Source organism: Panthera onca, chromosome D4, assembly GCF_046562875.1.
Source record: "Panthera onca isolate mPanOnc1 chromosome D4, mPanOnc1 haplotype 2, whole genome shotgun sequence".
Taxonomy (NCBI): Eukaryota; Metazoa; Chordata; class Mammalia; order Carnivora; family Felidae; genus Panthera; species Panthera onca.
The window spans coordinates 88,757,789-88,781,967 of record NC_138351.1 but is presented as its reverse complement, the minus strand read 5'-3'; the positions used below and the strand labels follow the sequence as shown (position 1 = coordinate 88,781,967).

Genomic DNA, 24,179 nt, shown 5'->3' with positions numbered 1-24,179 from the left:
TTTTTTTTTTTTTTACGTTTATTTATTTTTGAGACAGAGAGAGACAGAGCATGAACGGGGGAGGGGCAGAGAGAGAGGGAGACACAGAATCGGAAGCAGGCTCCAGGCTCTGAGCCATCAGCCCAGAGCCCGACGCGGGGCTCGAACTCACGGACCGCGAGATCGTGACCTGAGTTGAAGTTGGACACTCAACCGACTGAGCCACCCAGGCGCCCCTCCCAAATTCCTTTTAATGGTCGGCGTGGCCCTAGGTGGTCTGGCCAAGGTGATCTTCCTGACTTCTATCAATATTCTTCTTCTTTTTCCCCCCAAACTTTTTTTTTTTTTTTAATAGTGGTAAAATACAAAATTTGGCCTTTTGACAGTTTTGTATAGTTCAGTGGCATTGAACGTGGTATTATTACTGTTTTCACTTCTGGGTTAGGAAACTAACACAGAAGCGAACAAAGTGACTTCTCGTGGCTGGTGGGGTGACAGTGTTGGCTGGACGGGGCAGTCTGAGCCTTGGGCCTCATGCTCTGCCCCCCACCCCGCGGAAAAGTGCCTAGTGTGACCCGCGCTGCCGTACGTGTTCGGTTTACTCGTTTTGGTTTTAAGTTTACTTATTTATTTTGAGATGGGGGGAAGGGTGGGGAGAGAGAATCCCAAGCAGGCGCTGCACTGTCAGCGCGGGGCCTGACGCGGGACTCGATCTCGCCAACCGTGAGGTCATGACCAGAGCGGAAATCAAGAGTCGGACGCCCAACGGGCCGAGCCACCCAGGCGCCCCGTCGTTTTGGGTTGTTTGCGAAGCAGAGAATGCCGCGTATGATGCTTATGTGAGTGTTTGCCCAAAATAAATTTGTAACGCAGAAATAGCTCAAAACATTGAAATAAGATGAAACTGACATCATTTCTTTTTTAAGCTGAAATAATTTACAACCACTCCCAAATACAGCCAAATAGAGGGGTTTTTTTTGGAAATATCTATTCATGGTGACTTTTACATCTTGAATAGCTTCTGGCTGTCAGGAGACCTCACTACTGTGTGTAATTAATGAAGGCAAAACACTTCCACTCGGATTATAGGTAACTAAACATTTAATTATCTCACATTTTTTGGCAACAGCTTAGGGAAGGTAGCCTGTACCAGAATTATTATTATTATTTTTTTTAACATTTTTGCACCCGATCTTGGGAACTTGAGAGCTCCTAATGGAATGATTAGAAAAAAAAAAATTATTATCTTATATATGTAAAGTTTCGCGTGAGTGTGTGCTTTTCGTAAATGACCTCTTCACTAGCTCCGTAAGAGCGAGATAGCTAATCTTCTGTTGCTCGCGCTTGTCCTCCCCAGCGCTTTGTGTACTTAAAGCGTACATAAATTTAAAATTAATCAAACTAGGAACAACATTTATACCAAATATGACAGAATTAGTATGACAGTCTTGATTATATGAAGTGCTTATGCAAAATCTAAGGTAAATACAAAGTTTCTTTAAAAAAAGGTTTTTTTGATGTTTATTTCTGAGAGAGAGAGAGATAGAGAGAGACAGAGCATAAGCAGGGGAGGGACTGAGAGACAGGGAGACACAGAATCAGAAACAGGTTCCAGGCTCCGAGCTGTCAGCACAGGGCCTGATGCGGGGCTTGAACCCGTGAACCATGGGATCATGACCTGAGCCGAAGCCGGACGTTCAACTGACTGAGCCACCCAGGCGCCCCAAAATACAAAGTTTCTAATAAATAAATGCATAAAGTTTAAGACGAGAAAGGTTACAAGGGTGCCTGGCTGGCTCAGTCAGTAAAGCATGTGACTCTTGATCTTGGGGTTGCGAGTTCGAGCCCCACGTGGCGGGGGGGCAGAGGGTAGAGATTATTTTTAAAAATATCTAAATAAGAGATTTTCAAAAAGAGAGAGAGAAGGGTTACAAGAGGAGATTCCAAAGGCTAATGACCATTCCTGCACGGGTTCATTTCCCAAATATGAAAGGAACTACATAAATGAAGCAAGTTGCTTATCAAGCAAACCATGCTCTCTTCCTCTCCTTTTTTGTTGGTTGGTTTTCGGTTTACAAACGGTAATACTGGGTTCTGGCAGGCAAGGTATTTTCCAGCCCGGATGCCTCCCCAGCACAGCTGGCCTCTGTTCTGATTGGATGGGGAGTCTGTTAATAATTGTTAAATATTTTGACTGTCGCCGCTGGTCGCAGGTATGAGTGGGCTTTAAAAGCGTTCCTATCTGAGGACCTAGTAGTTCTTCTCATGGGAACATAAACTGATCTTTCTGAAATTTCTTTATAGCTTTGTACAGCAAAGATCTGGTAGGTAAGCTCCGTGAGAATAAATTCCTGTCTTTTGTTTCGTGCTGTGTCCTTGGTTCCTAGACTAGGGTTTGACACATACTAGGTGCTCAGTAAAATATTGTTGGATGAATGACTGGATAAGTGTGATTGTTGCTTACCGTCGTGTTTTGTGTTCTCTTAACCTTCGTAAACATTTTACCTGAGGGAAAGTATCTGCTGTATTTCTGTGGTGATTTGTGACACATATTTTTGGCTTCGGACAGTAATAGTCCTGGAATTTTTTGAAAAAGTTTTTGCCCCAAGTGTGAAGTCTTTAACAATCAATAAGCAATCCATACTTGGGTATTAAGCGAGGCCCATTTTCTGAGGAACGTTTCGTACTTTATATGGGAGCAAAATAGGAAGTGCATCAATCAAGGAAAAAGTAATACTTCAATACTTTATGTAATAGATTTTCCTATTGACTTCCTCTTTGCTTTCACAAATGTTTTAGCTTCGTTTTTGATCTCCAGTTGGCAGAGGCTCCCGTGGTCTTAAGTTTCTCTTACACCGAAGATGTTCATACCAACCCAATTATAAACTAACAACTGAGTGTTGATTATGGCATATTACCAAAGAACGTATGGAAACGTGTATGTATAGAATGACATATACAAAAATAGCAGTAGGGGTGCCTGGGTGGCTCAGTGGGTTAAGCATCTGACTTCGGCTCAGGTCGTGATCTCGCGGTCCGTGAGTTTGAGCCCCGCGTCGGGCTCTGTGCTGACAGCTCGGAGCCTGGAGTCTGTTTCACATTCTGTGTCTCCCTCTCTCTCTGCCCCTCCCCTCCTCATGCTGTATCTGTCTCTCTCTCAAAAATAAATAAACATTAAAATTAAAAAAAAAATCGCAGTAAAATGAACACCCCTTACATTCCCCCAGGTAAAGATATAGAACATTATTCTGCCCCAGAAGCTTCCTGTGGCCTTATTGTGATTACATCCTTCTCCCTAATTAAATAATACCCAGAATTTTGTATTAAACTAGATTCCCTTGTTTTTCTTTATAGGTTGTTTTTTTTGTTGTTGTTGTTACTGTTTTTTTTTTTTTTTGTCGTCACTTTGATTGCATTAGTAAACTCTATTGTTTGGTTTTGCCTGTTTGGAGACTTTATAGAAATGGAATGAGATAGGCAATTGAGTTGTTTCCAGTATTTTGCTATGATTATGCTGTGGCCTACATTCTTACTTATGTGTCTTTGGGCATATCAGCAAGAGTTTACTGTCTAGTTCCTTGACCTTAATATATACAGAGAGAGGAGGAGTACCTAGGTTAGGCAGAGGCACAAGTTCACCTTTACTCGGCAGAGCTAATTTGTTTTCCAAGGTCTCCAGTGGAGTATGACCCTTCTCATTGCAATGCGTTGTGAACACTGGGTAAGTTTTCTGACTAAATTTTTGCCACTGGTGGGTGTGAAATGGTATCTCATTGTAGTTTGTTGTTGTTTTGCTTTGTTTTCAGAGAGGGTGCGAGTGGAGGAGAGGGGCGGAGAGGGAGAGAGGGAGAGAATCCTAAGCAGGCTCTACACTCGACATGGAGCCCGATGCGGGGCTCAATCCCCTGCCCTTGGGATCGTGACCTGAGCCAAAATCAAGAGTCAGATGCCCCACCGACTGAGCCACCCAAGCGCCCTTCCTTCATTGTAGTTTTAATGTGCCTTCCGGTTACTAATAAGGCTAACTATCACTTCCTGTTTAAAATTCTTACCTTTGTCTCTTTTCCTGTTGAGTTAGTTCATATTTGAAAGAAACGAGTTTGAAGGCATTCTTTCTATGTTGTAGGTACTAATCCTTTGTTGGCCATGTGTGTTGTAAAATCTCCTAGTTTACCTTTTATCGTTTCACTTATCTTTTCGTGACCAAAAGTTTTTAGTTTTTATACAGTCAAGTTTATAAGTTTTTTTCCTTTACGGTCTTCCCTTTTATATCTTTAGATCCTTAGTCTATCTTGAACTAGTTTTTGTATATTGTTAGAAATAGAGGTTTAAAAAGTGGGGTTCCAGTTGTAAAAAGAAAAAAAGAAAGATTTGATTTCGTTTTTTTCCAGTAGATATTCAATCATCCCGGCACCATTTTTTTTTTTTTAAGATTTTATTTTTAAGTAATCTCTACACCCAACGAGGGGCTCGAGCTCACAACCCTGAGATCAAAAGTCACACGACCCACCAACTGAGCCAGCCAGGTGCCCCTCTTCTAGCATTTTTTATTGAACGACTGTTCTTTTCCCCTTGGCCGATGATGATGGTGGTCATGGTGAACACTTACCAAGGGCTTACCATGGGCCAAGCAGTGTTCCCAGCAGAAGATAACATTTCATCCTTACGGTACTCCTGGAAATAGATCCTGCTTTTATCCCCATTTTTTAGATAAGAAACAGGAACACAGAGGACGCCTGGGTGGCTCTGTCGGTTGAGCGTCCGACTTCGGCTCAGGTCATGATCTCGCGGTCTGTGGGTTCGAGCCCCGTGTCGGGCTCTGTGCTGACGGCTCGGAGCCTGGAGCCCGCTTTGGATTCTGTGTCTCCCTTTCTCTCAGCTCCTCCCCTGCTCACGGTCTGTCTCTCCTTCAAAAATAAATAAACAAAAAAAACAAAAAATAAAAAAAACAAAAATAAACATTCAAAAAATTAAAAAAAAAGAAAGAAAGAAAGACAAAGGTTAAGTAGGTTGCTGCATGTGACGTAGGTGGCCCGTCACAGGGCCAGAGTTCAAACCAAGCCGTTCTAGCTCCAGATCCCCAGGTCCTCAGCCATTAGGTTCTTTGTGTTTTCTGTATGACTTCCTCTTTCCCGTACAAACTTGTTTTTTCATGGGCCTCCGCTGTTCTTTGCGTTTCCTTATTTTTCTGTCCCTGCTCCATACCCCACAGCTTCTTCATTAACTTTATAATCAGTCAGTACCGTCTGGTTATTCCCCCCACCATGCTCTTCAAGCCCGTTTTGGCTGTCGTTTGACCTCTGCAACTCCATTTCAATCTCCGAGTTATGTTCTCCAGAAACTTGCCGGGACTTTATAAAGTTGAATTGATTGAATGTATAATTAATGACTTTTGGATTTATTTTTATTTTTTTTAATTTTTTTAACGTTTATCTATGGTTGAGAGACAGAGAGAGACAGAGCATGAGCAGGGGAGGGGCAGAGAGAGAGGGAGACACGGAATCCGAAGCAGGCTCCGGGCTCTGAGCCATCAGCACAGAGCCCGACGCGGGGCTCGAACTCACAAACCGCAAGATCATGACCTGAGCCGAAGTCGGACACTCAACCAACTGAGCCACCCAGGTGCCCCAGTTACTTTTGAATTTATAATTAATGAAGTTGGAATCTGTAGATAATTTGGAGAATTGCTCTATTACAGTAGATAACCTTCCCATTTTGAATTTTTTTTTTTCAACGTTTTTTATTTATTTTTGGGACAGAGAGAGACAGAGCATGAACGGGGGAGGGGCAGAGAGAGAGGGAGACACAGAATCGGAAACAGGCTCCAGGCTCCGAGCCATCAGCCCAGAGCCCGACGCGGGGCTCGCGCTCACGGACCGCGAGATCGTGACCTGGCTGAAGTCGGACGCTTAACCGACTGCGCCACCCAGGCGCCCCGATAACCTTCCCATTTTGAACGTGGCTTATATCTCTCAATTTTTTTCCAGTTTTCTTTAATGTCTTTTAATAAGTATTTATCATTTTATCCATAGTGGTCTTGCAGACCTTTTATTAAGTTTATTTCTATCTACTTGTAGTTTTTTCATGCTCTTCTAAATGATACTGTTTCCAAACTTTAGTTTTTTGTTTGTTGCTAGTGTCTAGAAAAGCAGTTGGGTTCTATACATTGATTTTATGTCCAATTATCATGTTAACTCTTAATTCTAATCATTTGTCGGTGGATTCTTTTATCTGTGGTAGGTAGTTAATCATATAATCTGTGGCTAATGGCAATTTTATTTCTTCCTTTCCAGTCCTTACACCTTTTATGTTTCCTATTTTGTCTTATTAAACAACTAATTTCCCAAAATTAGATCCACAACTCATGATCCAAAACCTTTGAAGCCAAATGTGTTAGGGATTCCAAATTTTTTTAGAATTTAGAAGGGAACTACAGCAAACATATCATATATCGTGTAACATTATAGTTCTGCCGTGATAGATACGAATAATCACACTAAGTGTGATAAATAGAGATTATAAGTAGGCTTGAGTGAGGATTGTCATCAGATGAGTTATGAAAAAGCTTTTGGCTTTCAGGAATTGTTTTTATTCTGGCTTTGCCAATTAAAGACTGTGGACCTGCTTTAAGGTGGTCATCGTAGCTCCTTTCCTAGCATTTATCTTGATAAATTATTTTGAAATCCACTCTTTGTGGGTGCCTGGGTGGCTCAGTCGGTTAAGCATCCCACTTCAGCTCAGGTCACGATCTCGCGGTTCGTGATTTCGAGCCCCACGTCGGGCTCTGTGCCGACAGCTCAGGGCCCGGAGCCTGCTTCGGATTCTGTGTCTCCCTCTCTCTCTGCCCCTCCCCTGCTTGCACTCTGTCTCTCTCTCTCTCAAAAATAAATAAACATTAAAAATAAATAAATACGCTAAAAAAAGAAAGGAACAAAGACCCAGAGAAAAGTGGCTCAGGCGATAAGGACACATCTCACACTGCAGAGCCCAGAGGCAGGGGGCCCTGGGATCAGGGCTGAACTCCATCTGCCATCCCAGCATCCCAGCGACGCTCCCTCCTCATGGTTGCAGGATGGTTGGCGCAACCTGAAGTGTCCCAGGCAGCAGTGACCATGACAGGTCAAGAAGAGGAGGAATTTTTAGGGTGAGCTTTCTCAGTAGCCGGCCACAGATGGCCCACCCATCTAGTGAGCCAGGGTGACGGCTCATGCCTGTGTCCTAGCTGCAAGGGAGCCGGAAAAGATATACTCGAGGCGCTCTGCCAGAGGGAAGATGGGATGCGTAGGGGGTAGCTGCTGGACCGTCAGCCACGGGGGTATGTCCCAGGGGACACGTTACACAACCTGAGTTTATGTGTTTATTTTGAGAGGGAGAGAGAGAATGTGTGCGAGTGGGGAAGGGCAGAGGGAGAGAGAGAATCCCAAGGAGGCACTGCGCTGTCACCAAAGAGCCTGACGCGGGGCTTGATCCCCACGGACCGTGAGATCACGACCCGAGCCGAGGTCAAGAGTCTGACGCTTTATCAGCTGAACCCCCCCCCCCCAACCCTGGTCGCCCCGGGGATCCCTTTGTCTCGAAAAGAGAACAACACCTATGTGTTTGCCTAACCTTCTTCACTTAGAATTGGAAGTGAGTTAAATTGCTAAGCGTTTGGAAAACGTTTTGCCTTGAGGTTAACTAAGTTTCAGGTGACGGGGCTTAAAAAATTCCATTCCTATGATATTTTTGTAATTATTTTGCACCCCTTCCCCACACCCACGGAAATATTTATAGAGTTTAGAAATGAGTCAGGACTGAAAAAATTTGTTTTTTTTTTTCTTCTCATTAAAAATTTAGCTTATATGCTTTGTTCTTGTTTAGTCTTTGGATTGCCTTCAGTGTTCTGGGCATTCTTCCCTCTCCCTCTTTTTTTTCCTCCCTTCGGTTGGTCTTGAACTTGTTTTGGCCGGGGAGGGGTGGGGGGAAGAGAGAATCACCTGTGGAGGACAGTGTGGGATGTTTGAGAGATACACTTTGCTCTCCAGGGTTTAAAGGAATGTGGGGCAGCTGGGGGTGGGGTGGGGAGGGCAGGTAACTGAACTCCTGTGCCTGCTGATTGACCGGGCTCAGGAAACTTCACATTTGTTAGGTTTCCTTGCCTGAGCTGATGTATAGAAACCAGGAAATGAACAAGTCGATTCCATTTCCGGGCTGAAGCCAGACACTGATGATACTGAACATTTGTGTGAAAGATGTTCATCTCACAATCACCACTTGACAAAGCCCCTCTTTTATTCATTTACTTTTTAATGTTTACTTATTTTTGAGAGAGAGAGACACACACGCAGTGCGAGTGCAGGAGGGGCAGACAGAGAGAGAGAGAGACTGGGAGACACGGAATCCGAAGCGGGCTCCAGGCTCCGAGCTGTCAGCACAGAGCCCGACGCGGGGCTCGAACTCAAGAACTGCGAGATCATGAGCTGAGCCAAAGTCAGACGCTTAACCGACTGAGCCACCCAGGCGCCTCTAGAGAGAATCTTAATTGGGTCAGAGAGAGAGAGAGAGAGAGAGAGAGAGAGAGAGAGAGAGAGAATCTTAAGCAGGCTGCACACTCCGCACGGAGCCCAATGAGGGGCGCGATCCCACTACCTCGAGATCCGACCTGAGCTGAAGTCAAGAGTTGGGTGTTCAAGCACCTGAGCCACCCAGGTGACCCTGTATGATCACTTTAAAAATTCCTGTTGTTGTTGTTATTTTCATGGAAAAAAAAAAAAGCACTCTTCAAAATGTTTTGTTTTGTTTTTCCTTGAAAATAGTATCCTTTGCTCTCTTTCACTCAGCATATTTGGGGCAGGTACCGTGTCCGAGGTTTTATTTCTTTGTTGGCTTTGACTGTGTCCGGAGGAACAGAGGGGGAACCGAAAGTGACTAAGGTGTGCTGAGAACATTGAAATAATAAGCCAGAAGCCTATCGTTGCCGCTTCTTAAAGGAATACATTCCGTAGCAGTTCCCTCCCCCTGCCCCCTGCAGCCAACATCGCACCTGCTCAGACTCCAGGAGAGTCAGAATTCTGGTGCTTCTGGTACAAGTCATCTTTCTCACCCTCTCTTTTCAACTCAGGATGCAGTGTAAAATTTGGCACAGGGCATCCCTGCATTCGTCCGCCTCAAGTCGGCTACTTTCGATGCCCGGCACCAGCCTCCGTGTTGCCCTTTTACACAATATAATTATTGTTATAAAAACATGAAAAATGCAGCTCTTTCTATTGGTGTGCTTTTCCACATTTTTTTTTGAGAGAGAGAGAGAGAGGGAGGGGAAGAGGGAGGCGGAGAGAATCCCAAGTTGGTTCCACCCCCAGCACAGAGCCCGACGTGGGGCTCAATCCCACAAGCCTGGGATCACGACTTGAGCTGAAATCAAGAGTCAGGCGCTCAACCAGCTGAGCCACCCAGCTGCCCCTTTGCCACATTTTTTTTATGTCACTGACTTCATCTACATGCTGTTGTTGCCTCCTAAGCTTCAGTTAAAGTTTTGTTGTTTTTTTTTAACGCCTACATATATTTTCGTCTTGTGTTTGTTTACACTCTTACCTCTTGGGCTCAGAACGCAGTTGCTGGAAAAGAACCACAAACGGAATAAACTCCTTGTTTTTCGTTTTCACAACAGAAGCAGCCTTAGGTCGACGGTGCCTAGTTATAACGCATGTCTCAAACAGTCCCTGACTTTTTCTCTTTCTTTTTTTAATTCTATTTATTTATTTTTGAGAGAGAGAGAAAGAGAGCCTGAGCAGGGGAGGTGCAGAGAGAGAGGGAGACACAGAATTGGAAGCAGGCTCCAGGCTCCGAGCCATCAGCACAGAGCCCGACGCGGGGCTCGAACTCACAGACCATGAGATCATGACCTGAGCTGAAGCCAGATAGATGCCTAACCCACTGAGCCACCCAGGGGCCCCAGATTGAGGTCTTTGTTTCAAATTTGAGATCCAGAATATCGGGTGGTATTCGTGATGACATATTTTTGTTTGTAAAGTTTTAGAACAACTTTTTTGTTCCTATATGTATACAGCCACTTTAATATTCAGAACCAAATTGATTTTTAAAAACATTTTAGATGGAGATTTTGTTACATTTACTCTGGGTAGATCGATATGTGTTGACAGTTTTCTCTCCAAGATAAGAGGAAGCTAATACGAATAATATCATCCCAAGAGATTCTGTTCAGATAGATCCATTTAAGGTCTGCTTCTCAAAGTGCCCTAGTCTTTAGGAAAGTGTATTTACCCTAAATTAAAGTTCCCTGGGGCACCTGGGTGGCTCAGTCGGTTGAGCATCCGACTTCGGCTCGGGCTGTGATCTCGCATTTCATGAGTTTGAGCCCCACACGGGGCTCGCTGCTGACAGCACAGAGCCTGCTTTGGACCCTCTTTCCCCCTCTTTTGCCACTTCCCCACTTGTCCTCTCTCAAAAAATTAATGTAAAAAAAATTCAAAGAAATTAGAGTCTCCTAAAACACCGGTCCAGACAGCACAGACTCACTGCAGAGGGAGAGAATTGTGGAGATGGGGCCTCCCACATACCCTTCCTCTAAATGGGAGCCATCTACATGGAGGTGACTTGAGCAACATAGTTTCTTACCAGATTGGCGGATTCCCGGGATTTTGAATTCGCGTCGATTTCGTCTACTTTTCAGCCACGGGAAGTCCTGTACTTTGGAGAAGAACTTCCCTGTGGCTGACTTGGGTCTCCTCATCTTAAAGTAACCAGCTTTTCTGCAAGTAGTTCCCGTGTCCGTTCTTTTGCGTGCTTTGAAAAAACAAAATCAGATTTCAGAAGGCTTCTTGCGTAGCCGAGAGTAGTCATTTACATACTGACCCAGAGAGACCCGTCTTGGCCCCCCAACTGATGAGTTGATATTGTAGGTGAGGCAAGGCAAAATTGGTCTGTGTTGAACTTCATGATTCTTTAGGAACTCTGCTGAAGATAGGATGACCCAAAAAAGATGCTGTCGTTCATACTTCTGGTTCATTCTTTACTGTGCATAAAACCAGATGTGAAAATAATTGGAAAATACAGTACGTGCATCTGATTGATACCCTGGTACACCCTCCTCGTTTGTCTCTGCAGCTTAGTCAGCCTGTTGTGTGGCCAACAGCTCTTGGCACCAAAAAAGTTTGTTTGGTTCGAATTCGAGGAGCAGTGAGAGGTCAAGAGGGAGGGGGTTCATCACGTGGTACCTACTCAGCTCCTTGGAAACATCCATTTGCTCGTCTCTGGGCAATTCTGGAGTGAATTCTTGAGAGGGTATATAGTATGCAGTCGTCAACTAAACATAAGTTTCCGTTAGGTTCTGTATTATCTGACTTCCTTCATCTTTGGAGATATGAAGCTTTCCAATAGAAATTTTATTTTATTTATTTATTTAAAAAAAATTTTTTTTTAACATTTATTTATTTTTGAGACAGAGAGAGAGCATGAACAGGGGAGGGGCAGAGAAAGAGGGAGACACAGAATCTGAAACAGGCTCCAGGCTCTGAGCCGTCAGCACAGAGCCCGACGCGGGGCTCGAACCCACGGACCGCGAGATCATGACCTGAGCCGAAGTCGGACGCTTAACCGACTGAGCCACCCAGGTGCCCCTCCAATAGAAATTTTAAATTAAAAAAAAAAATTTTTTTTTTACATTTATTTATTTTTGAGAGACAGAGCACCCGTGGGGGAGGGGCAGAGAGAGAGGGAGACACAGAATCCGAAGCAGGCTCCAGGCTCCGAGCTGTCAGCACAGAGCCCGATGCGGGGCTCGAACTCGCTGACTTCGAGATCATGACCTGAGCCGAAGTCGGACGCTCAAACCGACTGAGCCACCCAGGCGCCCCTAGAAATTTTAGAGTATGTGTCACAAGGTAGTGTTTCTTGACCTCGGGGCTGTGAGTTCGAACCCCACTTTGGGTGTTGAGATTACTTAAAATGTTTAAAAATACATGTGTATTTTCTAAGTGCATAATGTTACACAGTCGTGCGCCGGCAAAAGAGCCATTCAAAGTGCATTTTATTGTAACCCGATATGAAAAATTCACTGGTGTGGTTTCAGATTTCACATCGAAGCTAGCCTTGAAGAAGCTACTATTTGTTGAACTTGGGTGTGGTACCAAAGAGTATCCAGGATTCCCTAAAAAGGCTTTTGAAATGCTCCTCCACTTTCTTTTTTTTTTTTTTTTTCAATGTTTTTTTTTTTTTTTTTTTTTATTTATTTTTGGGACAGAGAGAGACAGAGCATGAACGGGGGAGGGGCAGAGAGAGAGGGAGACACAGAATCGGAAACAGGCTCCAGGCTCCGAGCCATCAGCCCAGAGCCTGACGCGGGGCTCGAACTCACGGACCGCGAGATCGTGACCTGGCTGAAGTCGGACGCTTAACCGACTGCGCCACCCAGGCGCCCCAGCTCCTCCACTTTCTTACTGCATATCTGGGTGAAGTCTTATTTTTTCGTATAATGCAACCAAAGTAGGGAATCCCAACAGAGGCATCCGAAAACCCAGCGGCATTCCATTAAGCCAGACATAAAAGAGGTTTGCAAAAATGTAAACCAACGCCAGCCTTCCCACTTTTCTGTTTTGTTTTGGAAAGGAACATTCTTGAAAAGGAAACAATGCTATTTATTTTAGCACGTGAGGGGCGCCTGGGTGGCTCCGTCGGTGAAGCGTCCGACTTCCGCTCAGGTCACGATCTCACAGTCTCTGAGTTCGAGCCCCGCGTCGGGCTCTGTGCTGACAGCTCGGAGCCTGGAGCCCGCTTCGGATTCTGTGTCTCCCTCTCTCTCTGCCCCCTCCCCTGCTCACGCTGTGTCTCTCTCTGTCTCAAAAATAAATAAAAATATTTTAGCACGTGATGGATTTAGTGTTGTCTTCTGGAGGGATCAATAAATACGATTTAAACTCTCTCAGTTTCTAATTTCCGCTAGAGTAAATATTGATAGCCATAACCCACATAAATGAAAGCGGGAAAGGAGGAATTTTTGATAATGGCACCGTCTTCAAAGCCGCCAAAGCTATTTTTTTAAAGGGCCATTTATAATATTTGCTCACAAAGGAGTCTTTTGAAGATTTGGAATTCTTTTCCATTAAGTTTTCCACATTTTGGTCAAGAATGTAAGTGGGTTGATTAGTTTTTCATCTGTTTTGAATTTTCTTTCAGCTGCTGTCAAAAAAAAAAAGTTCATGCTGCGGTGATCCGTGTGATGGGAACGGTAGAGTGTGGCATCATTAGAGATGTTTTATTATTTTTAAACATTTGATTTGCGACAACATTTTATTTCACTTTAGTTTTTTAAGTAAGCTCTACCCCCGGTGTGGGGCTCGAACTCACGACCCCGAGATCCAGAGTCACACGCTTTACCAACTGAGCCACCCAGTCGCCCCTGGAAAGGAGTTTTTTTTGTTTTTTTTTTTTTAATTTCTTTTTTTTAAAAATTTTTTTTAACGTTTATTTATTTTTGAGACAGAGAGAGAGACAGAGCATGAATGGGGGAGGGTCAGAGAGAGAGGGAGACACAGAATCTGAAACAGGCTCCAGGCTCCGAGCTGTCAGCACAGAGCCCGACGCGGGGCTCGAACTCACGGACCGCGAGATCGTGACCTGAGCTGAAGTCGGACGCTTAACCGACTGAGCCACCCAGGCGCCCCTGGAAAGGAGTTTTTAAATAAATAGGGTCGCTATGAAACTAGATTAGCAAAGGGTTACCAATTAGCAGAGAGCTTTAACGAGCCTTGGTCTAAATAGCTAGGGATGATTTGTAATCTTTACTCGAATTATTTGTGTATTTGTTCCCTCAAGTAGTTTAAAGTGACCTAATTTGCTTGACAACCCCTCTCTTTCCAGATAACACAAATAAATAATCTTCCTGACTAGTGTTCCTTAAGGGGAGACTGGATGTCCATGGAATGTATTATTGGGGACCAAGAATCAACCAAAGCCTTAAATATTTGTCCTTTGCTTTTTATGATCAGGTGGACACTTATTAGGTTGAAAGACAAACATCTTACAGTGATTTTTCCATGAGAAAAACATTCCTGTAAAATAAAACCTTAATTTTTCCAAGTGTTCCGTGGGCCTGGAGGTGGGGGGATGAGGGTGGGGGGCACAGATCAAGGTTGAGGAAACGAGTTTTCTTCAAGGAGAGATTTTCTGACATCGGAGAAAAAGTGCTTTAGACCCCGTTGCCTGCCTGCTTCCACCCAAGGCAGACTTGGAGGGAACGAAGTCGACTCACTTTCCGGTGTGCTCAGCCTTGAACGGAAAACAGAATGAAAGCGTGAGGACACGTTTAAAAGTGGGAAATGCTAGGTTTTAAAATCAAGCTGAAGGGCGGTGCTGAGTCGGTCCCGTCGGATTGCGCACGCATGTGCTAGGATTAAATTGTCGTTTTGTATTTTTGTATTCTCAAAAGTTTATTTATTTATGTATTAAATTTTTTTTTCTTTTTTTAACTTAAAAAATTTTATTATTTTTTGACAGCTTTATGGAGATACGATTAACCTACCAAACAGTTCACCCACTTACAAGTATACAAATTCATGACTTTTTACAATATTCCCATTCCTTTTTATTCTTCTCAGTTAATGCTTAAATCAACTTAGACCAACTTCTAAAAAAAAATTTACCAACTTCTGTATGCCATCCTTCAGGGACTTTGGTTAATATTGAGTCAATTCTGCATATCCAATCTTTTCAGCCAGCAGGAGCATGGTATGATGTTTCGTTGATTCCTATCTCCTTTTATTTCCATCATGGTTTTTAAATAATTTCCTTTAAGCAAATACAGTTGTTGGTTTTCTTATTTTCCTGGTTTTTTTTTTTTTAATTTTAATGTTTGTTTATTTATTTGAGAGAGAGAGAGAGCAGGGGAGGGGCGGAGAGAGAGAGGGAGACCCAGAATCAGAAGCAGGCTCCAGGCTCCGAGCTGTCAGCACGGAGCCCGATGCAGGGCTCGAACCCACGAACCACGAGATCATGACCTGAGCCGAAGTCGGACGCTTAGCCCGCTGAGCCCCCCAGGCGCCCCAAATTGTGGCTTTGTATTTTTTATATTTGATTTGACACTTTTCCATTTTACACGATGCTAAAGACTGAGCTGTGAAGTTAGGCGGGGACTGGCTCTTCACCTTCAGGCAGATGACCACGCTCGGCCACGTGTGGGGTCCCGCGTCGGTGAAGTCCCCGGCTGGGGCCAGAACCCACCTTCTCTGTTCCGGCTTCTTCTCAGGAGACTTGGCATCTGCCTCTCTCATGGCCGTTCTCTCTTCCCCGCGATGTCACGCTGACACTCCCTTTTCTTTCCCAGAACTTTCTGCCTCCCCCCCCCGCCCCCCCCCCCCCCCCCAGCCAGGCCCTGTTGCTTCAGATCCACCAGCTTGCGGGCCTCCCTCCGCGAGCTCCGAACGGATCCGTGTTTCCAGCTCCCTTCTGGACATGCCACTCCCTCCCCCGATGTGTCACTTCAGCCCAAAGTGCTGTCCTTCGGTCCCAGGAGGTAGAGGCAGGGAGCCCTCCGGAATCCTGCCTCCCGTTCATATCCCCCTCCAGCCTCCTTACGCAATCGGCCACCAAGACTAGTTGATCCTAGTTGTCACGGGTCTGTACGTCCTTCCGTCTTCTTCCGTTTCCTCTCATCTGGACAACTGAACCGTCTCCTGACTTCCACCACCTGACGATTCTGAACACATCCGTGGGCGTGCCTCTCCCCTCGCAACTTCAGTGGCTCACGTGTGCCCACTCGAGAGGCTAAAAGGCTCCTTCGCCTGGGCCGATGGGCTGAGACTTTCTGCCGTTGCTTTCTTTAAAAAAAAAAAAAAAAAAGTTTAATGTTTGTTTATTTTGAGAAAGAGACAGAGAGAGAACACAGGCAGGGGAGGGGCAAAGAAGAGGAGAGAGAGAAAGTCCCAAGCAGGCTCCGCGCTGTCCGTCCAGAGCCCGACTCGGGGCTCGAACTCACAAACCGTGAGATGGTGACCTGAGCGGAAATCAAGAGTTAGCTGCTTAAACTGACCCACCCAGGGGCCCCCAACTTTCTCCTGTTTCTCAGCCACCAACACCCTTCCCTGGCGCCCTGCCCCCACCCTCGCTGCAGAGGACAAGGCCCCCTGATTCCTGGACGTGTCCGGGCCTTTGCAGTAGGGGTTGCCGGGATACCCAGCACCCCTCGTTGTTCCAGGCTGGGACCCTCAAGCACCTTGCAAGATGGGGCCCGGGGCGGGGGTGGGGGTGGGGGTGGTTTCCCCAGCTCCTTTCCTGGCACACAGTGTGGGTTTGATAGATGTTTGAACGTCTCAATAAAGTCCGCGTGAGTCATTTTATGTATCTGTTTGAAGAGAGCGGTACTTGGGAGCTCTTGTGGCTCCCCTGTGCTTTGCCCCGAATTTCAGTGAGCTGCTTTGAATAACTGAGAGGTGACGAGTAAGGTGCTAGCTGCCCACCGAGTTGAGGCGGGTGTTTTACCTCTCGGCTTTTGGAATCTGGAGAGGACATTCTCCTTTGCACTAGGACACGAACTGGATCCTCAAACCATGTTGCTAACGGGAACGCGTGGGTCAGAGTTCAGTCCCCCAGGCAGTTTTCAAACCAAATTTGGTAATGTTGATTTAAAACTCCTCAACAAGAAAAGCACCCAGGACAATCATGGAAAATATTAGAACTGCTTTCTACATAGCGACGTCTCGTTGAGAGCATTGTTCGCTGAAATGCTATTAATCACAGAGAAGGATTATAAGCTCTCTCTTTGTGTTTTTTTTTTTTTTTTTTTTAAACAGGATCAATTTGACAACTTAGAAAAACACACACAGTGGGGAATTGACATTCTTGAGAAATACATCAAATTTGTAAAGGAAAGGACAGAGATCGAACTCAGCTATGCAAAACAACTCAGGTAAGTTGATATTGACAAAGGTTGTTTGTTAACTGCAAAATGGATGTACTGATAATTTAGATTCTCACTTATACGACAGATGTACAATCCTTTAAATATTCCTTTTCCCCCTTACGTAAGGTACTGTTTCAATGGAAACCATTGCTTTTAATGTGGAAAATTCGTTTTCATAGAACAGTAAAAATAAAAGCTAAGTTATTGCCTTCAGGCTCTGCATTTTTAAAATATTGGAGCTACTTATTTTTGTGGAAAACGGCTTTATCTATCTATCTATTTTAAGAGAGAGAGAGCATACGCCCATGTACGCGTGCAGGAGTGGGGGAGGGGCAGAAAGAGAGGGAAAAAGAGAGCATCCCAAGCAGACTCCACACTGTCAGCACGGAGCCCAATAAAGGCTCGAACCCCTGACCTGCAAGATTGTGACCTGAGCGGAAATCAAGAGTTGATGCTTAACCGACCGAGCCGCCACCCAGGCGCCCCTTTTCAGAATGCTTCTCATTGAAGTGTAACATATACACAGAGAAATGCACGAGTCCCAAGTGCGCAGCCCCAGGAATCCACAGAGTGAACCACCCCCCTGGTAACCAGCCGGGTTACCTCCACCCAGGTGGAGGAACAGGCAATTCCAGCCCCTCCTGGTGCACCGCCCTCCTCCCACACTCGTCCACCCTCGTCCGCTCTCCTGACTTCCAACCACGTGGACAGTCTTGCCTGTTTTTGAACCTCCTGTGAATGGATTCATCTACTGGGCACTGTTTGATTTTGGCTTCTTTTGTTCTACCTGATGTTTGTAAGATTCGTTCATGTGGCCGCATGTGGTGGTAGCTTCTTTCTTTTCATCGGTGGATAGTATTCGGGTATGTGAGTGTACCGCCCTTTATCCGTTCCTCTGCTGCCAGGCCCCTGTTTGGGGGTACAGAGTCTGTCTCCACCCAGGAGTGGGATTGCGGGGTCATAGGCACCCTGTATGTGTAGCTTCACATACACAGTCTTCCAAATGCTTCTCCCGATCCACGATCCATCCAGCAGTGTGTGAGAGTCCCGGGGAGCCACATTTGAAAAGTGCTTGGATCACAGGGCCCCCGGGTGGCTCAGTCGGTTAAGCGTCCGACGTCGGCTCAGGTCACGATCCCGCCAGTCCCGAGTTCGAGCCCTGCATCGGGCTCTGTGCTGACAGCTCGGAGCCCGGAGCCTGCTTCGGATGCTGTGTCTCCCTCTGTCTCTGTTTCTCTGTCTGTGTTTCTCTCTCTCAAAAGTAAATAAACATTAAAAACAAGTGTTTAAAAAGAGCTTCTGCAGGAGGGGTAGGTCATGGGTCACTGAGAGAAGGCAGATCCTTCTAGGGCTGGTGTTGTTGTTGTTTATAAATGAGCACCCATGGAATATCTTTGTGGGCTGACTAGTCTTGTTTCCACTCAGCAAGTAAAACATAAAACATGTTGGCCAGCGAAACAATGGTTATGGCTTGCTGAACCCAGATCAACTTCTGGCTCCTTGCGTGTAAAAGCAGCCTCATTTAGGACCTCAAGAACTGAATGTCGGAATAGGGACGGGGCTGCTTCGTGGTGATTATTTCAGTATCGCACCGCTGGTCGTAAAACGTCTTGCATGGGAAAATGGGTTGCATAACAGCCTTAGCCCCAAATGCAGTCTCACCTTGTGGATTTATGTGTATTTGCTGTCTTTCCGCTAGCTTGCCCTGGTCTTTCCTGGTGCCTTTGCCACAATCTCGTTTCGTTTGGGAGTGTTGTTATTCGGTGCCGTTAAGTCAGCGCCTAGCAGGCGTCTGCTCCGTTCTGCGCGTCACGAAAGCAAAGGGCTTCCTTAGCTCCCCCTCTGTGTTGCACCTGCCTTCTTGGCCTTTCTCAGCACCCGAGGTGAGGGATTGAGGATGCCAGCAACAAACCGGGAGGCTCTTGGGAAAGAATGCAAATCTCAGCGGGTCCTCAATGCAGATACATAAGATGCTCCCTGCGCTTTGTCGATGTGCCCCCCGCCCTCCCCACTCACCGAAGTGATTCGGCTTCTCCCCTTTCTGCAAACCCAGCACCTCCTTCCCCATCCTTCCCGTGGGCTTCCCAACGTCACCGAGAACATCGAAGCGGTGTGAAGAAGACGTCCTATCTCTCGGTGTCTGTCCCCACGTCTCTGTGCCCCCCCCCCCACCAGAGATGCTCCTGTCTAAACCCAGGCCCCGCCCCTCTTGTGCCCCGTGCTCCCCAACACCTGCTGGTTTCTTTGCTCCCCTTCATAGGCAGACTTCTCGAAAGTGTTCTTACTTGCTGTCTCTGGTCCCTCTCCTGTCCCTGCTTGATTACTTTTTAAATGTTTCTCTATTTATTTTGAGAGAGAGAGAGTGAGCACGGGAGGGGCAGAGGGAGAGAGAATCCCAAGCAGGCTCCATGCGCAGAGCCCGGCTTGGGGGCCTCGATCGTATGAACCGCGGGATCGTGACCTGAGCCGAAATCCAGGTCGGATGCTCAACCCACTGAGCCACCCGGCCGCCCCTCCTGTCAGTACTTTCAACTCACCCCGCACGGCTCAGCCAGAACTGCTCTTCGAGGGTTCCAGTGACTTCCATGTTGTTCAACCCAACCTCCCGTCCCCAGTCTGCAGCGTCCCTGACCCATCGGCGGCTTTGACGGGGCGGATGCTCCCTCCTCCTTGCCCGGCCTCTCGAATTCCAGTCTTCTGGCTTCCTTCTTTCCACCTCACTGGAGCTCCTTCGCACCCCCCTTTACTGGGTTCTCCTTTGCCTCCTTCTCTTCATCCGGCGTGCCCCCCGTGCCCAGTCCCCGTCTCCTGTATCCCCTTGTGATCTCTTCTGGCTTTAAGTATGGTCTGTGTAGCCGTGGCTCGCAGATACGCATCTCCAAGCTAGACCTCTGTCCCGGACTCCGACACAGATTACGCAGTGTCTCCAGGGGGACGTCTGAAATGCGACGTGCCCAGAACTGAATCTGTCCGCTCAGATTCTGCGTCCGCACGGCCCAGCGTTTCCCCACTCACTTGAGGGCAGCTGCCTCCTTGCTTCTTGGATCAGGAGCCCCGGACACCGTTGGTTCCCCCTCTTTCTCTCGCGTGACCCACCCCCCCCCCCCCCCCATCCCTCATCTAAGCCATCAGGACTGTACTTGGCAAATTTACCCAGGGTCCGACTCCTCCTCTTGACCTCCGCTGCGGCCGTGGCGGTCCAGGCCCCAGCACCTCTCACCTGGGTTATTATGGGGCTTCTAACTGGTTTCTCTTATTCCCTTCTTTTTAAAAAAAATTTTTTTTAATGTTTACTTATTTTTGAGAGAGACAGAGACAGAGCTTGAGTGGGGGAGGAGCAGAGAGAGAGAGAGGGAGACACAGAATCCAAAGCAGGCTCCAGGCTCTGAGCCGTCAGCACGGAGCCCGACGCGGGGCCCGAACCCACACACCGTGAGATCATGGCCTGAGCCGAAGTCGGACACCCAATCGACCGAGCCACCCAGGCGCCCCTCTCTTATTCCCTTCTTATCCCGTGTCTTCTCTCTGTTTTCCACACAGCAGCTAGATCATGGCGGTCTGTTCAGAGTTCCAACAACTCCCTGTTGTACTCCGTAAATCCAGAATCCTTAACGATAGATGTCTTAACAAAGCCCTGTGTGATCGTAAACCCCAACCTCTCTGACATCACCTCTTTCCCCCTTCTCCCTCCTCTCTGCCCTAACCATACCCGCCTCCCTGCTGTTTCTTGTACACACCAGGCTCGCCCTCACCCCGGGCTCACCTTCCATATGGGGATCCCCTATATATCCTTCCCCTCGATCCGTGTGGCCATCCCCCCCTCACCTCCTTCAAGTCTTTGCTCAGAGGTCACCTGCTCAGCGAGGCCTGCCTCGTCCTCCTGCTGTAGTTTACCCTTTTTCTTTCTTTATTTTTAATGCTTATTTACTTTTTTTGAGAGAGAGAAGAGAGAGTGGGGGAGGGGCAGAGATAGAGGGAGAGACAGAATCCCAAGCAGGCTCCACACTGTCAGCGCAGAGCCTGATGCGGGGCTCGATCCCATGAACCGTGAGATCAGGACCTGAGCCGAAATCAAGAGTCAAGACGCTTAACCGCCTGGGCCACCCAGGCGCCCCTACCTTCCACTTTTTCCAGAGCACTGGTAACTTTCTAACACCCGGTAACATTGTCTTATGGCCCATACCTACTGTTCATTGCCTTCCACTCCTTTCTGCTAGAACGGAGACCCCTCAAGGGCACGGGTTTTGAGCTGTGTGCACTGAAGTGTCCCCAAGGTACAGGACAGTGCCCGATGCGTAACAGGGACTCAGTAAGTAGCCGGAGAAAGAGCGGATCAACAGGGCTCTCATGTCAGACGTTTGGTTAGCCCCGCTTCAGGGAGAATTGTGGGTTTGCACAGGCCTGAGAGCTGAGGAGGGCTCACCGACAAACAGGACCCCCGATGTGTCTCATGAACGAGACGCTGCGGAACTCAACCTTCTCACTGCGGGAAACAGACCGCGAGCGTGTGAGCACATGCAGATAAGCAAGAAATTAAATCATCTAAAAGATAGCAGTTACCACCCCAGATACCTAAAGCCAGCGATGCAGTGCAGCCTGGTGGCAGGTGGGGGTTACGTAAGCTAGACTGGCCGGGGAAAGCCTGTTGCTTGAGAACTGAAGGACGAGGAGAGGGCAGGCCTGCCAAGGTGTGGGGATAGCTCTCCCAGGCCAAGGAATCAGCAAGTGCAAAGGCCCTGGGGTGTGGGAACATGTTCAAGGGACGGAAAGGCCAGCGTGACTGAAGCATACCCGGCAAATGCTTGCCTGAAATATCCGTCTGATGTTGAAAAGGCAACACGGCCTTTGCGGGGAGACTTCTGGCCTCAAGTCATTTTTAGTTTTTCAGCATTAGAGGAAAGAGGTGCTCGCTTATTTTTACAAGCAAATGATGAGAGTCGGGGCTTTGATTTCTGTAGGTGAGGTGTCGGCAGGCTACAACCTATGTCCCAACCCATCCACTGCCTGGTTTTGTAAATAAAGTTTTACGGGAACCCAGCCACGTCCACTCCTTTATTTACGTATTGTCCACGGCTGCTTCTGCAAAACAGTGGCAAGTCACTAGTTGCAACAGGGACCATGTGATCATGACCTACGTGCAAGTCTAAAATATCTACTGTCTGGCCCTTTGTAGCAAAAGCGTAGGGGCACCCGGGTGGCTCAGTCTGTTAAGCGTCTAACTCGTGATTTCAGCTCGGGTCGTGTTCTCACGGTTCATGAGTTCGAGCCCCACATCTGGCTCTGTGCTGACAGCACAGAGCCTGCTTGGGGATTCTCTCTCTCTGCTTCCCCCCCCTCCCCCCTCATCTTCTCTCTTCCTCCCTTTCTCTTTCTCTCTCTAAATAAATAAATACATAAAAAAGTTTACTGACCGTTGCGATAGTTACTGTTTATTCAAGGCAGCGTAAGGTCAAGTTCCTAAGAAAATTTTAAACATCTTATCTGACCTGTATAAGAGAACCAGCTATGTATTGCCCTTTAGCAACTGTTTTTGTTTTTCATTTTTTTTGATGTTTATTTTTATTTTTGAGAGAGAGAGAGAGAGAGAGACAGAGCACTAGTGGGGGAGGGGCAGAGAGAGGGAGACACAGAATTCAAAGCAGGCTCCGGGCTCTGAGCCATCAGCCCAGAGCCCGACGCGGGGCTCGAACTCACGGACCGCGAGATCGTGACCCGAGCTGAAGTCGGACGCTCAACCGATTGAGCCACCCAGGTGCCCTGCCCTTAGCAACTGTATTTTTTTTTTTAAGAAAGTTATTGGTTATGACCAGGTAATGAATTCATAGGATGAAAACTTCCAGAGGCACAGCACGGTCTACAGCAAAGTGTCCCTTCTGTTCCCACTGCCCCTGGGGACAATGAATGTTCTCCGTCTCCTGTTTATCCTTCCATAGAGAGATTTTATGCCGACACAGGCAACTAAGTGTGTTTGCCTCCTCATTTCCCCCGGCAGGTCAGCGTGCCCTTGCCTTGCTACATCCTGGAGATCTTCCCGAGGACTCATTTTTATGTTTGCGGTTTTACAATGTTGCATCGGGTTGGTGGACGTGTTTCCAATTGTTTGCAACGCTGAACAAAGTTGCAGTGCGTAGCCTTGAGTAATCCACTTGGCCAGCCTGCTTGGAGACTAAGTTCCTAAAAGGAGCGCCCTGGGTTTGGTGGCGTTTTTGCCAAGTCGACTCTCAGAGGCTGTGACCCTTACCACTCACGCCCTATTGGGTGGCAGTGCAACTTTCTTCGACCCTCAGTGCCTCTTGGTACCAGTCCATTCTATCTTTGCCAAGGTGATAAGTAAAAATTGGTGCATCTGAGCATTAGCGTTTCTCTTGTTATCAATGAGCTTAAGCCTTTTTTTTATGCGTGGAAGCCACTTAGACTTTCTTTTTTTTAAGTTTATTTATTTTAAGAGAGAGAGAGAGAGAGAGAACAGGCAGGGGAGGGGCAAAGAGAGGGAGAGAGAGAGAATCCCAAGCAGGCTCTGAGCTATCAGCACAGAGCCTGACGCGGGGCTCGAACCCATGAACCATGGGATCATGACCTGAGCCAAAGTCGCGAGCTTAACCGACTGAGCCGCCCGGCCGCCCCCTTACTGTTCTCTATTTTAAGCTCCATGTTACGATGTTAAACGGGCTCGGTTGACTCACTGCTAAGGTAAAGAAAATAATATTTACATGTTTTTCTTCCTTTTCTGAGTGATATAATATCGTCTGTAACCTGAGTCCCACGGTTCGTTTGTCTTAGTCCTGTTTTTAAATATGAATGTATGTTCACCACTCTTTCTTCGACCACAGCCTCTCTGCTTATCTCTGGGCATCAAGAAAAATAGGAATATTTTCTCCCCTAATGAGAGCTTGTGGACTAATTCTCGGGTTTGTTCTTGTTTGAGAATGCCCTCATACTTGATAATAATTTGACCTGCTTGTTCTCTGGTGATATTTTCTGTCTCTCCAAACTTTGTTGCTGCATTGTCTTTTGTTGGAAAAGTCTGGGGGCAGCCAGATTTTTTTTCTTTGTAGGTGGCTTGCTTTTTTTTTGACTGTAGATGTGAAGAATTTTTTTGTTCCACTTAGCAGTTTGATAACGTCGCCAAGCTAAGCCCTGTTGTTGCTCATTCGTTGTCGGTTTCCTTAGCGCCCTTTTCATATGCAGATTCCAATTTTTAATTTATTTTCGGGGGAACTTTCTTCAATTGCATCGGAGTGTTGTTTCTGTGCTACTTACTGGGTCGTGTATATTTCAGAGAGAGGAGTTTTCCTTGTGTTAAAGCGTC

At 46.8% G+C, this 24,179-nt stretch overlaps 1 protein-coding gene across 15 annotated transcripts in view; it reads left to right on the top strand.

Moving 5' to 3' along the window:
• FNBP1 (formin binding protein 1) overlaps positions 1–24,179 on the top strand; it is a 139,300-nt gene that overhangs the window by 34,101 nt on the left and 81,020 nt on the right. For 14 of the 15 annotated variants that reach the window (XM_078436364.2, XM_078436371.2, XM_078436375.2 and 11 more), the window contains exon 2: positions 16,761–16,876. The exons of the other annotated variant lie outside the window; for it this stretch is intronic. In XM_078436364.2, the coding sequence (XP_078292490.1) occupies positions 16,761–16,876 (116 nt within the window). The remainder of the gene's footprint in view (positions 1–16,760; positions 16,877–24,179) is intronic. 15 annotated transcript variants of the gene reach the window in all.